The sequence below is a fragment of the Zootoca vivipara genome, chromosome 2 (assembly GCF_965207765.1).
Source record: "Zootoca vivipara chromosome 2, rZooViv2.hap1.1, whole genome shotgun sequence".
Classification (NCBI taxonomy): domain Eukaryota; kingdom Metazoa; phylum Chordata; class Lepidosauria; order Squamata; family Lacertidae; genus Zootoca; species Zootoca vivipara.
In genome coordinates this window covers 19,789,103-19,808,109 of record NC_142584.1, presented here as the reverse complement: position 1 = coordinate 19,808,109, position 19,007 = coordinate 19,789,103, and the positions used below count along the sequence as shown (strand labels likewise).

Genomic DNA, 19,007 nt, shown 5'->3' with positions numbered 1-19,007 from the left:
CGGCCGGCCGGCTTCGAGGACGAGAACGCGCGGCCCCCCCTTTCCCTGCCCCGCCTTTCGAGGAACAGCAGAAGAGAGTCTTCCGCCCGCTGGAACCCGCGTGCGGGGGCGGGGGAAGAGGGCGCGAACAAACTTGTCGCTGACGTCACGAGCCGGCTTCCCGGCATTCGCGGCAGCGCCGGGTATATAACCGGCATCCGCTCGGCCGAACCCTCCCCATTCAGTCGCCCTCGTCATCGGCGTTTCGCTTGTGGACCGTCCTTGCCGTTTCATCGACGTCTTGATCGCCGCCGCCGTCGCCGTCAGCATGCCTGGGTATTCCAGTGAGAGGGACCGCGGGTGAGCCTGAGGGGCTCAGTTCACTTAACTCGCGGCCGGCTCCCGAGGCTTAAAATACCATCAGGGGCTGGGATGGCGGGGTCGTTAAAATGGCGGCGGCTAGAATCAGCCGTTTCCCGGCGACCGCTCGAGCCGCGCGGAATGTGGGGAGGGGGCGGAGGAGAAGCATGAGCGACCGCCTCAAGGATGTTGTCGCTGGCCAAGGCCCGATTGTTAGGATGGGCGGGTGGCGGGGGGCCAGGAGCGGGAGGGAAATTTGACGGTGGTGTTCCGCGGGGGAGGGGGGGAGAGAAAAAGGGCGATTTAGGCAGGGGGCGGGGAAGAGAAGAGCAGCGGGCAGGAGGGAGGAAAGGGCGTGCGAACTGGGATTTTTCTTATCGGCGAAACCGGTTTCCCCTACCCCCCTCCCTTTTTTTTTGTCTCTGGACTCGGGCGGATGTCAATGGCTGGCCCCGCCATGCGGCGACTGAGGGGGAAATCAAAATGCCGGCGGCTGCCTTTGTTCCTCCTCCGTCTGCTTCTCTCTATCCCCGCCCCGGCGTCAAAATGGACGCGCCGACTAGAAAATGTGGCGTAGACGGAAAAGACAAAAGCGGGAGGGAGCGAGAGACGGAGGGAGGAGGGAGACGCCTCTCGGCCTCCTTTGTGTGCGGCTTGGCGCGTTTGGGCGGGCGGCCTCCCCCGCCACCTCTCCCCTGCCACGCGCCCCGGACAAAAAAGCCCAGTCTAGAAATGGGATTAATTTAGCGAACGAAGGCTAGGCGGGGGGGGGGGGTAGACTAAGCGGGATTTAGAAGCCCTTTTGGGTGCGCGCAGGCGCCCTACAGATTTATTCGAATTTCTCCCCCGGCTCTGAATGTAGCGTTAATATATGTGTCTAAAAAGAGAAGTAGCCTAATCCCGCCGCTTGAAAAAGCTAGCTTCTTACCGGAACCTTGTAGGTTTCATAACCATCCCCGCCCACTTAGGAGCCTGACGCAAAGAGGGAGTGCCCGGCAATTACCGTCAGCTACATTTGTTTTTTTTAGCGTTAACCCAACTTCAGTTCTCTTTTTCTAGCATCATACCAGTTCTGAACCTTACTGTGTTTTTAACTTTTGGACTGGAAGCTATGGGATATACTGATGCAGCCATTGTTTTTTAATATGCCCCTTAACCATGGCTATTTAAGACACTGAATTAAAATTTGCTTTGGCAGGTTTGGTGGCCCTCGTTTTGGAGGAAGTCGAGGGGGATCTTTAGGTGGGAAGAAGTTTGGGAACCCTGGAGAAAAGCTTACAAAGAAAAAATGGAATCTAGATGAGCTTCCTAAATTTGAGAAGAACTTCTACCAGGAACACCCTGATGTTGCCAGACGTCCTATGGTATGAAAACTCACTTTGTAGACAATATTGCTTGAATTATGCTGCAATTAAAGCGTGTTTAAATCATTGTTTTAGTGACTTCAGTAAATATTACACCTGATGAGTCATGGTTTTTTTATTTACAGCAAGAGATTGAACAATACAGAGCAGGCAAAGAGATCACAGTTAAAGGCCACAATTGTCCAAAACCAGTTATGAATTTCTATGAAGCTAACTTTCCTGGTAAGTAATAAATTCATTGGTAATAAATACATATTTGTATACACCTCTTTAATAAAGTTGTTGGACGTAACTAACATACTTCCTTGTATTTTAGCAAACGTTATGGAAGTTATTCAGAGACAGAACTTTACGGAACCAACTGCTATTCAGGCACAAGGTTGGCCTGTTGCCTTGAGTGGACTGGATATGGTTGGCGTAGCACAAACTGGATCGGGGAAAACACTGTCTGTAAGTACTTCTATTTAGCTGTTCAGATGATTGAAATGAATGAACAAAAATTCTTGAACTAAGATTCTTCCTTTTTTTCCAACAGTATTTGTTGCCTGCCATAGTACACATTAACCATCAGCCATTCCTAGAACGAGGAGATGGGCCCATTGTAAGTATAGAGCAACATGAAATGTGTTGTTTGGCAGGGGTAACAAGAGCTTAAACCTGGATGTCAAGGCTGTAGAAACTTGTATTTGTGATAAGAGTGAGGTGAAAGTTTGGATTTTTGATCTTTGGGTTCAAATTTTGGGGGTGCAGCTTGAACTGGAGGACTAAAAAGGGCAGGGACCTCAGGGTTAAAGTTCTGCGAATAACTAATGGGAGCATGTCTATTTCATTATTTTTAAGCTGCTGGGCCTTCTCAGCAGCTTCCATTTTTTTCCCCGAGTGCCACAGAACAGTACTGCCACTGCAGTATTGATGAGTTTTGCTTTGCTCCCTATGACCCTCCAGTGGCCAAAATCCCTGTTACAGTAGTATAAACACAGCTCATTACATCTTCCATAGCAGTAGTTGAAGCCATATGATTTATTTGTCCACCACAAACTTGCAGAGAGATGGAAAAATGCTAACCGAAAGGCATAAAGTCGTAATGAACTTTACTGCCAGAAGTGAATCTGCACCAGTGTGTTTACTTTGAAGAGAGAAGTAAAAAAGTAAAGAATGGAGTAAAAAAAATAGAATGTCCTGTCATTTTCAGTGCAATCTGTACCAGTAATTACGCAGAGTCCAGTATGACTATATTTCTACTTCTGTTCACAGTGTTTGGTGCTGGCACCAACTCGAGAGCTGGCTCAGCAGGTGCAGCAAGTGGCTGCAGAATATGGCAGAGCCTGCCGTTTGAAGTCTACTTGTATTTATGGAGGTGCTCCTAAGGGACCACAAATACGTGACCTGGAAAGAGGTATGAAAAAGACAGCTGAACAACGTTCTAATATGTTAAGGCTCACCATGATAGCTTATAAGCCACAGAGTGCAAAATCATTTTGAGAAATGACTGCTAAGTACCTTAAATTTTGCTTTCAGGTGTGGAGATTTGCATTGCAACACCCGGTAGGCTCATAGACTTCTTGGAAGCTGGAAAAACAAATCTCCGGCGATGCACTTACCTCGTTCTTGATGAAGCTGACAGAATGCTTGATATGGGATTTGAGCCCCAGATTCGAAAAATTGTAGACCAGATTAGAGTAAGTTCACACTTTTATTGGACACAGTTGGGAAGTTGTGCCCAGGAACTTGCTGGTTCCAGGAGCTGGGCAACTGACAGTGTTAAAAAATATCCCTTTACTTCTAGCCTGACAGGCAGACTCTGATGTGGAGTGCAACATGGCCCAAAGAAGTTAGGCAGCTTGCAGAAGACTTCTTAAAAGAACATGTACACATCAACATTGGCGCATTGGAACTAAGTGCAAACCACAATATTCTGCAGATAGTGGATGTATGTCATGATGTAGAGAAAGATGATAAGTAAGTAAAATTGGAATTGCTTTCTGTTGAAAGAATAGTTTAAGCATTCTGCAGATCTTTAAATGTCTTATACTCTGAAGTCATTTGCATTGGGGCTTGACCGCTTCCCTTGAAGCAAGATGTGCCAAATCCCATACTTCTGAAAGTTTTTGATACTACCGTTTTCTTGCAACAGGCTTATTCGGTTGATGGAAGAAATAATGAGCGAGAAAGAAAACAAAACTATTGTCTTTGTGGAGACCAAAAGAAGATGTGATGATCTTACTAGAAAAATGAGGAGAGATGGGTAAATATTTCCAGTGAACCAAATTAGCATAGGCACTGAAGGAATAATTCAGTTCTTTAAATATGAAAAATTTGTATACCTGAAATGTGGGGAGGGGTAGCCTATTCCGTGGTACCCATGCTGGTGCTGCAGAACCCCAAGCAATTATGTCTCCCTACCATAATTTCCAGAACTGTCAGGTAAGGATTAATGTAATTCCATATTTCAAGAGCAACATTTTCCAATAGATTTTATGAAGTGTGAATTTTGTAGCAAGATAAAGACTGTAGAAGTGTATTCTTGATAAAAGTAGAACAACTTCCTGGGGTAGGGGTGCCATGTGCGTTTACTGGCTGTGCAGGACAAAATAAAAGGTCACTGCTAATGTACTACTTGTTAATTTAGTGACTTTGATAAAAGATACTTATGGGACGGTAAATATTACTGCAGGTGGCCAGCAATGGGTATCCATGGTGACAAAAGTCAACAGGAGCGCGACTGGGTTCTAAATGGTGAGTAATTCAGAACGGCTTCTAAATTATGAATTCAGTGGACGGAGGGTTATTCTGCTAGAATAACAAATGTTTTTTTAAATGAATTACGGTTTTCTTTGTTTCAGAATTCAAACACGGAAAGGCTCCTATCCTGATTGCTACAGATGTTGCCTCCAGAGGTCTAGGTTAGTATAACTATTTTGGGTGACAGACAACTTTAAAGAAAGTTCATTGCTTTCTTTAACCTCTGCATTTTTCTAAGTTTTTTCACATAAAGGTGCAGTCTTTGTGGCAAGGCCTAGGCATGACAATCGGAGGACTCGAGGGGGATGGAGGACTAGTGGAAGTGATCGTCTGGACGCTTCCAGTCCAATAGAGAGGTGAAAGTTGAACATTGTGTGCCAGTAATCTTCAAAAGGCAAAGACAAAAACTACGAGCCCATAAACTGTTCTCTCAAACGGTAGCATCATTCACGGTTCACTTTTGCCCGGTTATTTCTACTGTTCCATGCTTTGCATGACTGCCATGGTGCACTGCTGTTTTAGTCTGTGTGCATACTGTTTGCTGTGGTCCGTGAGTCTTTGGATTTCAGTGAGTTTGCTGAAATGTCGAAGAATAATTAAACTACAGCGATCTCTGGTTTTTTTCCAACCTTTGAAATGGAGAGAGAGCAGCTTTAAAATGTACTGAGCCTTGTACAAATTGGTGAGTACTGGCACATGAAATTTGAAAGTCCACCTCTCAATTTTACAAGTTGGGGTGGGAAAAGCAGTGGCTTTTCAAACCTGGAGTTCCTCCGTCACCTATACCCTAACCGTCATGTCGAGACCTGCCAGAGAGAGACACACACTCAAGTGAACGCTGGCTTCTTGGAAGCGCTTGCCTAGACGAGACACAGTGCATGAAAACAACTTGATGACCTTTCGGGGACAGGTATGTTTTTCTTGCAGCTGCGGTTGAAAGGTCTTGGCAAGACAAGCAGTGTGGCCCTCTATTAGAGCTTCTGGTGTGTGGCAAGACCTCATTTTTTTATACCGAGGTCCTTGGGAGCACACGGAAGAGGCTACTGTGAACTTATTTGGTCTTACTGCAAGAAGCATTCAGATGTCACTTGACTTGTTAGGGGCACTCTGGTAAGGACTTAGATCACGGGGTGAATTGCAAAGAGGTTCAGAGGAGAGAGAGCATCCATGATCTCAGGTGTTGTGGTTTTTTATTTTTTTATTTTTTCAGGAATAGATAATTAACATTCTTTACAGCAGTTACCATCTTAAAATCTATTACTGTCTAACTTGCTTTTTCATCTGGCTGTTGTGGTGTGCAAAATTTTGTACATTGCTTTTTGCCGCACTGCAACACTTTACAGATGTGGAAGATGTGAAATTTGTCATCAATTATGACTACCCTAACTCCTCTGAGGACTATATCCACCGAATTGGACGAACTGCCCGCAGTACCAAAACAGGCACAGCATACACATTCTTTACACCTAACAATATAAAGCAAGTAAGCGACCTCATCTCTGTACTTCGTGAAGCAAATCAGGCAATCAACCCAAAATTGCTCCAGTTGGTTGAAGACAGAGGTTCAGGTAAATCTTAACTTGTCTTAGTATGATATTTCTAGTATTTGATTATTCCATTGCATGTGTTATTTAATGGACATCAGAATTGCTTTTTGCCCTAAAATGGATCTTCCTTGTAATATCACAGTAGAAAATAACTCTTAACAGTAGCTTTCAGTGCTTAAATGTAACCAGTAAAGACGTGTTCAGTTCTAGTACTATTCCTCTTTGGTTGGTTGTTAAGAGTTGGAGGTCCTAAATGGTAACGAATAGTTTTTTAAACTTTCCTTCTAATTTTTCTGCAGGTCGTTCCAGAGGTGACCGACGTGACAGATACTCTGCGGGCAAAAGAGGTGGATTTGGTTTTAGAGAGAGGGAAAACTTTGAAAGAACCTATGGTGCAGTGGGCAAGAGAGACTTCGGTGCAAAAGCTCAGAATGGTGGCTATGGTGCTCAAGGTTTTGGTAATGGAACTGCCTTTGGAAACAACTTTGGAGGAGCTGGCATGCAGGGTGGATTTAGAGCTGGCACTCCAGCTTATCAGAATGGTTATGATCAGCAGTATGGGAATAACATGGCAAACATGCACGGTGCAATGAACCAGCAGCAGTACGCATACCCTGCAACTGGCACCACGCCAATGATAGGTTATCCAATGCCAGCAAACTATACCCAATAACTTAGAAGTATATTTAAGTGTCTTGTTTTTCATAATTGCTCTTTATATTGTGTGTTGAGACAGGATAGTTATTTAAAATCTTATGGAACATGCAGACATGTCTGCAGTGCAGCTGTTAACTATGGTGCACTTTTCCGCTATTTAAGTTGAATATTCTCTACATTCCTGAACAATTTTTAGTTTTTTGTACTAGAAAATGCAGCCAGTGTTTTCACAAAGTAAATGTACAGTGATTTGAAATACAGCAACTGGGGGCAATGCATGGCCTTCCAATAAAGATATTTGAAAACACAATTTGTGTGCTATGTGATTCTGAGCATAAATTAAGCAAGTTGACGATCAGTGGTGAACGCTTTCTGTCTAATGGGAGGAGGGGGCTCATACTTTGAAGGACAAGAAAGGCTTCATGAAGTGGCTTACCCCTGCTGTTTAACTACTTTGAGCTCTTCATTTTGCTCTAGCTGCTATCCAACTAAATGGTTGAAAATGATGGGTTGGTGTGGACTGGCAGTAGCTCCCACAATGTTAATGTTTTGATCAGTCCTTCATGTCTTCACTTGGCAGTTTAGGAGACAAAATATCATTTCTCAAACTTGGTGCAACATATAGCCTTTGCAGCAACAAACCTGATGGGCTAATAAAGTATAAAGTAACAGTAACCAAATTTCCGGTGTTGAAGCTCCCCTGCCTGGCCTGTGGTGGAAGGCAGATGATCAACCTTAGCTTTGTATTGGATTTCCTTTGCTAAAAATATTTCATAACCTCAGGATTTTGACATGCTGATTTCATACATGCTTTGTCTTGCATTTCCAGTTTACTGATTCACCCATAATAGGATTACTCGGATTCGCTGTAACTTAACAATGTCTGATTTCCCTCCATCCTTGATAACAAGCTCAGCAGGTTTAATGCTGCTCCATAAGCTCCACCTAATGGAAGTAGGTTATAACTATGATTTAACAAATCTTGTATGATGGAAATTTCCACTGGCCTCCTGATGAGTCAAAGTGCCAAACAAGAATAATTAATACTGGCAAAGCAACTTTCCATACTTCATCCAGTGGATTATACTTTTAAATCTGGTTTACTGATTAGTAATGCAACAAGAGGCAGTCAACCATAACAAGATTTTTGTTATTTGCTTTCTACCTAAATCTACAGTGCTACAGACCCTAAGGGGTCTGGAGTTTCGACATTAGACCCACAAGTTTCAGCCAAATGACTTCAGAGACATGTAACACTTTGCTGTGCAAAGTTTACACAGCAGCAAAGACCAAGCTAATTTAATTGCTACTTCAAATCTGGCTCCAAGTAAGCATTGAGCTGAATGCAGGTGTGCCTTCTCCACTTGCAGCCACAGTAGTGTTGATACTACTCCAGTACCATCATTACAGCAGGAACATGATATGAGTGACATGCCAGCACCAGAGGAGGAAAAAACTTAAAATATGTAGCAGAGTTTTCAAAAAATAGACCAGAGGCAATTGTACTTCATGCAGCAGAGCTTTACTGCTACTGAAGGCAAATGAGCATAATGGTCACAAATCCAATACATTCAGGATTGCCACAGTCCATAAAAATCTAGTTGCAGCACTTACAATAAAACTTACAAAAACTTATAAGGCTAAACCTTAACACTATAGCATACAGAAACAAACACTAGAACAAAGAGAAAGCAAAGTGAGTGAAAACCCAGGCTCCTGGCATGACTATTATAGTCAGTACAACCTTGACAGAAAGATAAAACCAGTTTAAACCAGATGTACTCCACTTCCCAGAAGAAATAATCCAAACAAGAACCTTCTTCCTGTTCCTTTCACATAGAAGGAAAACCTCCTCTACACAGCAGATCAATACTGTACTTTATGTACTAAGAAATGAAAACTGACTCTTCACATTTATTAGGTGCAGGAAGTATTGATATGTAAAACACCTATAGAAAAACATTGCATGTAAAACCTTAGCAATCATGGAGATCAATGGGATCTGATGTACAACTTTCTTTTCCTGTCTTTTTACAGTACTAGCAATCACAGCACATCACAGTCCTCATTCTACTTTTAATTTGAAAGCTGCCATAGCTGAGTGTCTTGACTCCCATCAGTGCCTACCAGAACTGTGGCTGTGGTTTCATTTACTCTTGTCTTTTGGTTAAGGAGATGCTCCCCAATGGCATGCAAAATGTTTATACTGAACCATTTTTCACTTAAATGTGCCATCCCTTGGTTCTAATTGAGAACACATTTTAAAATACATCAGGGGTGCAAATGGGCACTGTCCAAATAAATCAATAGAGAAACCAAAGATTTCAGCAAAGATGGGACAGCATTAGCAAAGAGAGAAACTTATGATCTTCCTAACTCAGGTCTTTTGTAGTCCATTATCTCCATAATGCAAACTGGAGGAGACTAGCTGAGAAAGTGGCTTACAACAGCCCTATAATGTATAATTGAGGTCAGGTTGTGGGCAGGAGACTGCTTTTCAACATTGCAATGTACAGTACTCTGCTTCTATTACCATATTGGAAATAGGTATGAGAGAGAAGCTTATAACATCCCTGCAGTGTTGTCCATTGTTACTCCTACATTTCAAGTTGAGGACCCCGAGAGAGAAGCTTAAAGTGACCCCTGACAATTAAGTCCAGTCGCGAACGACTCTGGGATTGCGGCACTCATCTCGCTTTACAGGCTAAGGGAGCCGGCGTTTGTACGCAGACAGCTTTCCGGGTCATGTGGCCAGCATGACTAAGCCGCTTCTGGTGAACCAGAGCAGCGCACGGAAACACAGTTTACCTTCCCGCCAGAGAGTTACCTATTTATCTACTTGCACTGTGTGCTTTCAAACTGCTAGGTTGGCAGAAGCTGGGACAGAGCAACAGGAGCTCACCCTGTCACAGAGATTCAAACCGGCGACCTTTCGATCGGCAAGCCCAAACAGCACAGTGGTTTAACCCACAGCGCCACCCGCTATGGCACTGTAAATACTAGAGGTCAGATGTGGGGTTGAGGTTTGTATGGCTTTCCACTCAAAATTAATCCACATAATCCCTTCCTATCGGGTTACAACAAAGTCGGTCTGCATTCTTTCATTGATGTATTAATAGTTTGCTCTTTCATTACATGGTCATAATAAAACCAGTAAATATTTACAAACGACTGTAAACAAATTAAGACATTAGCAGAATTATTGTAAAAACTTGCAGATGAGGAAAAGAATAAATAGTTAACTGGGATATGAAGAAAAAGAAGAGGGTAAATTCATGGAACCGCTGAAAGGGGGGAGTTGAGGTTTGATAGGTGAGAACTGTTTCAATTTTTTTGTGGAAATGCTTATTTGTTCAAAATTAAAATTATAAACTTCTGGGAAATAAAACCAGTAAAGCACAAATTAAAAGGATCAATAGTGGCTGGTTAAAAGTGGCAGGGAATTGTGTTGTAAAGGCCTGTTCAAACAAATAGTTTTCAGGAGAAAAACCTAAAATGCAAGGACAGCTCTCACCAAGCCTCCCTTGTTCTGCAAGCCTCCTGTGACACATATAGCACTCAGCTAGATTCATAGGCCTCCTACTGCTTTGATAGCCGAGTTGTTGACAGGCACCACTTTGAAATGCCCCAAAAGGAGGTTGCAATCTTATCCCCACTTACCTGGGAGGAAGCCCCTTTGAACTCAGTAAGTATTAATGCAGGCATCCCCAAACTTCGGCCCTCCAGATGTTTTGGACTACATTTCCCATCTTCCCCGACCACTGGTCCTGTTAGCTAGGGATCATGGGAGTTGTAGGCCAAAACATCTGGAGGGCCGCAGTTTGGGGATCCCTGTATTAATGCATACATATGATTGCGCTGAAAAGGTCTCGCATGAAAAACAAAGACTAATGTATTTCCCTAAGATGATAGAATTTGCAACACTAGCTGGTTTAACATACAGAATAAGAGAACAAGAAGAGTATCTATATAAAGAGGCATGGAAAAATCTTTGCTGAGTATTTGGAAAATAACTGTACAGCTGAAGATGCAGCATTAGGATAAATTCAACAGTGTGATTAATATCTGAATGATGTAAACTGGAGAACTGACTAAAATGGTTACAGTTACAGGTAAGTAGCCGTGTTGGTCTGACGTAGTCGAAACAAACAAACAAATATCATTCCAGTAGCACCTTAGAGACCAACTAAGTTTGTCATTGGTATGAGCTTTCGTGTGCATGCACACTTCTTCAGATGGTTACAGTAAAATATGCAGGAAAGCTAGGCAAATGAAATGAACCATGGAAGGCGGGAAGTCCCTGGATATATGCTATTACCATATGTGTTATATGAATTCTAAGGTCTCATATATAGAATAAATGTTCATAAATATACAATGCAAACACACATACATAAGTATATAAACCATGCGTCTGAAATAGTGCAGGAGAGCAACCCTGAAGCCATTTTGACTCTCCCAAATTGACCTCAAATATTTCTCTGCAAGGAGGAAGGAAATGGGAAACGCTTTTCAACTGTCTTTGGACTGTAGGGGCTTACACCTCCCTGCAAATACTGTCTGGCAAGTATCAATATGTGTAAGAGATAAAGGAACTACGGTATTTACCATCTCCAAGGAATGGCCCAGCTACCCAGAAAATGCAAACAAGGCATTGTCAGGTATCCTGGCAGACAGGAGAGAAGCAACATTCTTGATTTTCTGCTGAGACCCACCTTCTGTGATGTACCGATATGTATGATGTTGGGTTAGTGGTCTTGTGGGCAATTTCAAGTCTTTATAGAAGCTTTGCACACCATTGTAGGTTTCTCTTGCTTCCTTGCTAGGAGGGGAGGGGACTCTGTTGCAACAGAAAAATAAAGATCTGCCTTATTTTCCACTGGATCCGGCCCCCCATCCATTCATCTCTGACTGATCATGAACTTTAGGGGACTCAGTTGCTTGTGGAATTGGCCAGCAAAAGCCAACCACCCCTATTTTTCCACATGTAAGATGTTTAAGATGTATAATTTGAAAATTTAAGAATAAAAAACCAAGAAGCCACCAACAACATACGAATTAATCGGGCTTACCTGACCCATCCCTCACACAAATGCAAACAAATCCCACTGCAGCCAAGCACAGGCAACCAACCACACCCTGCCCCCAAAACATCTCACTACCAAGGAAATATAATAAACGAAAAGAAAGAGAACCTACCCAGTTGACGCTGACACAAAACCCCACATTTACACTATACAAAATAATATAAGCCTCTTCCCACCTTCCCTTCCTCCCTCTTCTTCCCCAATCTTCTACAGTACTGTACTCAACACAAAGGCCTCGCAACAAAGGTAGATGATTTGTAAGAAAGGTTGTACAACTTGAAAAAAGACAAGGCATATACCTGTTATGAAAAATGTACCCCAAAATGCGTTGCCTTTTAAGAAGGACAGACGCGGGTCGGAAGCTCCAAAATTTGCACTAAGTTCAGCTCCGCCGGGAAAATGACAGAGACCACACGATGCTGTCAGGAAAAACAAACTGATCCCTTTATTGCAGAATGCAAAGCTACAGCTGTAGGGTCCCTGCCTCTGGAAAGAAGGAAGGAACCCCCGGAAATGGTGAAGTCCCCCTATATACCCTCCTGTTCATGCATGGAAATCTCTGGACTAGGAGGGAGGGGGAGACAAGGGCGACGGGTGGGAGATCGGATTAGCTGGGTGCGGAGATGACTTCTCCTTTCAGATGGAGAGATGTCAATCTCTCTTCTCCTGTCGTTGATGGTGCTCCCTGTTGTTTGGCAGGAAGGGCAATCAGTCGAGATGGGTGCAGAGGTGGGGCAGTTCCTGGCGATTTCCATGGGGTGGAAGTCCGCCCGGCAGGTGTTTTCCTCCAGGCCATGGAAGGGTGGGCTACGTTGAGGATGGCAATTTATTTGAATAAAGTTGTTCCAGCTAATCCCTCTATTGTCCGTGTGTCCTTGAATGGGTATAGGGTGGTAGTAGGGCAAGGTTCAGGTGGGTTGGGATCATACAGGGTTCATACAGAAAATATACCTGGAAAACATACCTAATGCAGGGATTTCTAATTAAAAGGTAGCAGTCCTGACATATACAGTTCTAAGATATAAAACAGCAATTCTAATACAGAGGCAGCGGATAGAGATTTCATGGTAAGAGAACATATAATAGGCTGTATTATTAACTTGAGTAGAAAAGTTTAACTTTGGATTTGGGCGGTTTCCCCCCCCCTTCTTCTGAAAACATTGTTTTGTTCTGGGCGGAGGGGAGGTGGAGAGGGGAAATGTGTGAGTTTATGCTAACTGTTGTGCATATGCAGATCCTTAAGCCTTCCTTCAGGCAGGGTCGCGTCCTAGCTGGAGGGGTGGGGAGACAGGGAAGATGGCATTGAACAGGATTCTGGGTATTGCAGCTGTCACCCCTCTCTGTTCATTAATAATGGTGTCCTGCAACCCCCCCCCCCAATATGATTTTATAACAGCCCCCTCTCTGAGGCAATATTGTTGTGTAACAACCAATCATTGCCTCACATAATATTCTCCATTTCCCAGGTGGTACATTGGCACAACCTAGGGGTATGTGGTGGCGGCTCAAAGGGGGGCTTGGGAGAAGCATTTTATAAGAAATGGTATATGCCTTACATTACCGGGAAGGTCCACCAATGACTGAAAAATGCAGTTTCCTTGGAGTTTGCCTTTTGTGTGTTCTCAGGTGTAAAAGTTAGCTTTCTGGTCCCACACCTCCATCATGGCACAGCAGCAACAATCCCTGGTGAATCCCCTTAGGGCTTTCATATCGACCATGTCACCTGGCACTCACCATAGCTGCCACAGGTTTGGGCATGTCATGAGAGAGATGCCTTTGCCTTGGGCTTTCTATGGGATTTTTTTATTATAGGCTCTGGTCTTGCACTGTAGTAGGGAGTTGCTCAGTTACTCTTAAAGGGAGAAAGCTACTTGCACCTTGGATACACTTGCCCAATTAGAACTGACCCAATTATAATTTATACAGCCCCATAAAAACCATTCTGAAAAGGGCACATGTCCAAATTGGTCAATTTAATTCTATAAGGAATCATTCCAGGTAAATCAAGGCATATACACCTTCTTGTATCTGCTGGTTTCATGAATCCTGAAACTGCTTCTTGGTAAAAAGAAGGCTGGCACACTACAAAGTGCCAGGTGAGATAAGGAAATGTGGTCATAAATTGATCTAAATCTCAATAATGGACTATGCAATAGCCTGATCTTTTAGAAAACATGAGTCCTCCATTGGGCGTATAAGGAATAATACCACCATACAATAACTTACTATACATTAAACATGAAAACAATTACACACAAAAATGCCCCCCCCCTTTGTGGAAATAACATATACTTGTCAGGCATAGGTCAACGTTTCTGCATAATATCACGTAACATAAAACATAATTATATATCAGTTGCATATCTTGAGGCCAACTCTTAACAGGGCACAGAGTCCTGAAGTCAAAAGAGAGCATATGTCCTTGCAATTCACTTTCCCCCCTTTGTCAGCCCATATCCTTTTGGAATGAGATAGTTGTGGCCAGTTTGAAAACTCTGGTGTCTGTTGTTGCAGGTAAAAGTCTTGTGGTCCGGAGGATTTGGGTTCAAGGTTTTTTCCATCATTGCGTCTGTAGTAACATCTGTAGAAGGAGTATGCTGTAAGGGGCAGGGTTAGGGTACTTAAGGGCACAGTTAGAAGAAGGAAAGGGCAAAAGCCAAAGGGAAGAAGAGGGAAAAAGGGGAAAAAACATCTCCTGGAGTTTTCTTAGGAAGCTGCAAACAATAAAATCTTGATGCATTAAGTATTTTTTCTACCGTGTTTCCCCTTTTTTAAGACACCGTCTTATAACTTTTTTTCCTCAAAAAAACACACGGTGGCTTATTTTCAGGGGGTGTCTTTTTTTTAAAGTGCTGGTACAACTGGGTCCCACTGGCTCAGGACACTCGGTGCTCTCTTCCGCGCACATTATAAACACCACACTCTAGCCTACTGTGCTATCCAGGTTTTACTGTCAACCAGGCTGGCAGCAGCTCTCCAGAATTTCAAACTTGGGGGTACCTGGGGGTTAAACCTGGGATCCTTCTGCTCCCCGGGCTCTCTCACGCCGGCCGAGGAATGAGGAGGGAGGCCGTGACCCGTCCCGCTCTGAGATGCTTGTGAGGGAAGCGCGAGGGGGACGAGGCTTGGGCCCATGCCCCTGGCGCGCGCGCGCGGCTGAATGACGAGCCGAAGCGGAACCTTTTCTCTGTGGGGGGGAGACGCGCGCGCGCGCGCAAACACACACACACACACACTGAAAGAGAGACACGCACAGGGAGAGAAAGAAAGAGACGCGCGCACACACACACACACACACACAGAGAGACGCACGGGGGAGAGAGAGAAAGAGACGCGCGCACACACACACAGAGAGAGACGGATGCACGGGGAGAGAAAGAAAGAGACGCGCACAAACACACACACAGAGAGAGACGGATGCACGGGGAGAGAAAGAAAGAGACGCGCACAAACACACACACAGAGAGAGACGGACGCACGGGGGAGAGAAAGAAAGAGACGCGCACAAACACACACACAGAGAGAGACGGATGCACGGGGAGAGAAAGAAAGAGACGCGCACAAACACACACACAGAGAGAGACGGATGCACGGGGAGAGAAAGAAAGAGACGCGCACAAACACACACACAGAGAGAGACGGATGCACGGGGAGAGAAAGAAAGAGACGCGCACAAACACACACACAGAGAGAGACGGATGCACGGGGAGAGAAAGAAAGAGACGCGCACAAACACACACACACAGAGAGACGGATGCACGGGGAGAGAAAGAAAGAGACGCGCACAAACACACACACAGAGAGACGCACGGGGGGGGAGAGAGAGAGACGCGCGCACACACACACACACACACACACACACAGAGACGGACGCACAGGAAGAGAAAGAAAGAGACGCGCGCACACAGAGAGAGAGACGCACGGGGGAGAGAGAGAAAGAGACGCGCGCACACACACACACAGAGAGAGACGGACGCACGGGGGAGAGAAAGAAAGAGACGCGCGCGCACACACACACACACAGAGACGCACGGGGGAGAGAGAGAAAGAGACGCGCGCGCACACACACACACAGAGAGACGGATGCACGGGGAGAGAAAGAAAGAGACGCGCACAAACACACACACAGAGAGAGACGGACGCACAGGGAGAGAAAGAAAGAGACACGCGCACACACAGAGAGCGTGCGGCTGCAGCACACACAGAGAGCGTGCGGCTGCAGCGCTCACGAAGCAGCGCTGCACTTAGGGGAAGATGGCCAGGGAGGGGGGCTGCGGGGTCAAGGCAATGCGTGAAAGGGAGGGATGGCGAGGAAGAAGTGGGGAGTGAAGTGATCGGGGCTTTAACATGCCCGCACGCGCAAAAGGGAGGCTCGGAATGTGGAGATCGGTTCTGGCTGCTTCTCTTAAAGTGCCGCAAGTAACGAGCCTCTCTCTCTTTCCTCCTGCCGCTCGTGCCCTTGGTGCTTCGTGCGGCGCTGCTTCACGCTTTGTCAGCGCTGCAGCCGCCACCGCTTCTGGGCACCCACCCGACCCCGCAGGCTTCCTCCTCCTGCCGCGGCCGGCATTGCAGGAGCTGGGTCCTGCTGGCTGGTGCTCCGTGCGGCACTGCTGCACGCTTTATTGGCACTAAAGCAGCCACCGCCGCTTCCGGGCACTGACCCGACCCGGCAGGCTTCCTCCTCCTGTCGCGGCCGGCATGCTGGGTCCTGCTAGCTGGTGCGGAAGTATGGCTTATTTTCGGGGTATGTCTTATAGCTCTCAAATGGTTAAAAACCCTGCCATGGCTTACTTTCTGACTACGTATTAAAAAAGGGGAAACACGGTATATAATTACTACTGTTGTTAGCTGCTAAGTCTGTTTTCCTTTACCTAGGGGTTTATTATTATCATTATCATTATTATTATTATTATTACTACTACTACTACGGAAAGAATGACTTAGATGTTACATTCACATGTACAGAAATAAAGAGTAGAAATACAAAAAAAGTAGAAGTGCAAAATAAATCAAAAATAAGAACAAAATAATATTTAGATTACCACTCAAACAACAATTTTTTCAGATGGACTTGACACAAAAATCTCAGATTAAAAAAAAGAATTATTATCAAATAATATGAAGACATTATAAAGACCATACAGGTTAATATTGGACTGTAACCTAAAGATTTGAAGGTGAATGGTAAAATAATGGGGAAAAACCTTAAAAGTCATCATGTGCTATCTGATAAAAGAGAACTCTATGGGGAAAAACACAGATGGTACCTGAATAAACATCAGTCTAATAATGAGCATCTCAAATGAAAATAAAGAGTAGCAATCTAAAGTTGTACAAGTATGGTTAGATTAATTTCATAGACATAATGGAAAAACTGATTTAATAAATGAAAGCAGATTATTTGCAACCTAAAGAGAAGCATCAAAGTAAAGGAAATATATAAAACTATAGCGGGAAGTAAACTAATACAGCAGGGATTTAAGCTCGTTTTGCAGACTGTAAGGAAAGAAATTACTGTTTGTATCTCTTCACTACCCCCCCCTTTTTTTTTTGCTGTGGGAGAAAGGAAAAAATAAACACTTGTTACTGGGGTTTAGTCTTCTTAAAGGTTCACATATCCTTTAGAAATGTTCTTCCTGGGAAAGCTGTGAGAATAATTTTTGCATGTTAGGTTGGAACTTTGCAAGGGGGGAGGTTATGCAGGAGTTAATGCTTGGGGTGAAATGCAAATGCGAGATAAGTATCTGAAGGTGCTTCCTGAATACCCATTGGAAAGGGGGAGCAGACCCTTGGTTTGCATAGTCTGGAGTTTTTTCTAAGCCCTTGACTAAAATCACAATCAGTATCCTGTTGAAAGGGGAAACAAACAACAACAAAAAGTACTCAAGCGATGAAAGTACTCAAGCGATGAACTCAAAGTGGGAGTGCTGAGATATTTACCTCTGGAAAGAATTTTGCATATTAGATTTGGAATGATGGTCCAACACTTGACCCTTTTGTTTTCTCAAGTGACCCCCTGGAGTCAAAGACACATAAGGAAATTTAAACAAATTTTCCCCTGCATGGCACAGGCCCTTCAGCATTTGGTTGCTGTTTTTGTTTTGTTTTGTTTTTAACCTCCTTTTTCTCTCTATTTTTTCTCTTCAAGCTGGCATAGCCTCTGTGCATGTACAAAGTTCATGATTCAGAAATCCATTGTACCATTTGAAAGTGTTGCTGGTGTTGGCTGAATTACCATTTGAATAGAGGAAGGGAAGGGTGAATAGGTTAGATTTTACACAGAAACCCAACAATTTACACTTCCACCAAACCAGCAACAAAAAGTGGTCAAATTAAATTATTTTTGGTCAGTTTAAATCCATTTCTATAGCTTTTGTGTCCTGAGATATTTCTGACACCTCTTACTTCCTGTTCCTTGCTGCTTAGGAAGCAGGCTTATAAATCTTAAACTTTAAATATATAAAACTTCAACATCCAGACAACCCAATATTTTCACAGACAACCCAACCCAATATTTTCACAAGAAAGCTGCAAGAAAAGTTTGGTCAAATTAAACTCCTTAATGAAGTCATGGCACTAATTAGCCATGTTTACTGTACTATATAAACATCTCATACCCCAGGCAAAAGAAATCTAGATTTGCCCCCTTTATCTACAGGGTTTTTGGGGATACCCCAGGCAAAAGAAATCTAGATTTGCCCCCTTTATCTACAGGGTTTTTGGGGTGCAGACTTTTATTCAAAATATTTCACAAATGTGGATTATTATTATTAGTGTGCTTTCCCTCTAGTCATTAGCGGAACAATGACCCGCCCCCTTATGTACGGGTAAATGACCAGTCAGAATTCATAAATTGCAAATGTTTGGTTTTTTTTTAAATAACTTCAGCCATGGGCAGACTAAAATTCCCTGCCCCCTCATATATGGGAAAATGGCTACAGGGTCACAATTCATAAGATATTTTCTGCCATTTATTTACAAGGGAAAATGGTCAAGACTTTCATATGTGCTTAAACTTTAAACCTTAATAGACAAAATGGTACAAACTTATATAATCACTCCTTAAAAACCAACGACACTCTTGTTCTAACTCTGAAAACCAATAATCTTTCCTTGCCAGAAAGCAGAGCTGGGCTGAATTTCAACCCATCACCACATCAGACACATTGCCTTTCACATAGCTCTAAAATGGAAGTTAGAAGGGACCCTGAGGTCATTTAGTCTAACCCTCTAAGATGCAGGATTCAGAAGATTTGACTGAGAATACCAAC

General features: G+C 43.8%; 1 protein-coding gene across 4 annotated transcripts; it reads left to right on the top strand.

Annotated features, from left to right (window-relative positions):
* Positions 1–230: 230 nt before the first annotated feature.
* On the top strand, positions 231–6,959 carry DDX5 (DEAD-box helicase 5). 4 transcript variants are annotated; one of them, XM_035103983.3, is made up of 13 exons: positions 231–315; positions 1,538–1,703; positions 1,829–1,925; positions 2,020–2,153; positions 2,239–2,304; positions 2,958–3,099; positions 3,222–3,382; positions 3,490–3,662; positions 3,838–3,948; positions 4,378–4,439; positions 4,547–4,606; positions 5,789–6,013; positions 6,292–6,959. In XM_035103983.3, exons 1-13 carry the CDS (start codon positions 308–310, stop codon positions 6,663–6,665), a joined length of 1,779 nt encoding a protein of 592 aa, XP_034959874.1. In that variant the 5' UTR covers positions 231–307; the 3' UTR covers positions 6,666–6,959. The 4 variants fall into 4 exon arrangements, with proteins under 4 accessions (XP_034959874.1, XP_088519095.1, XP_034959872.1 ...); XM_088662969.1 differs by having other exon boundaries at positions 4,375–4,439; XM_035103981.3 differs by having other exon boundaries at positions 231–339.
* Positions 6,960–19,007: the final 12,048 nt, after the last annotated feature.

Bases quoted from the DNA above. Each gene is read 5' to 3' on its own strand.
- DDX5 (XM_088662968.1), top strand. From the start codon at position 308: ATGCCTGGGTATTCCAGTGAGAGGGACCGCGG. The intron at 2,154-2,238 runs GTAAGTACTTCT...TTTTTCCAACAG, and splicing joins GATCGGGGAAAACACTGTCT to TATTTGTTGCCTGCCATAGT. The intron at 3,949-4,374 runs GTAAATATTTCC...TAAATATTACTG, and splicing joins AGAAAAATGAGGAGAGATGG to CAGGTGGCCAGCAATGGGTA.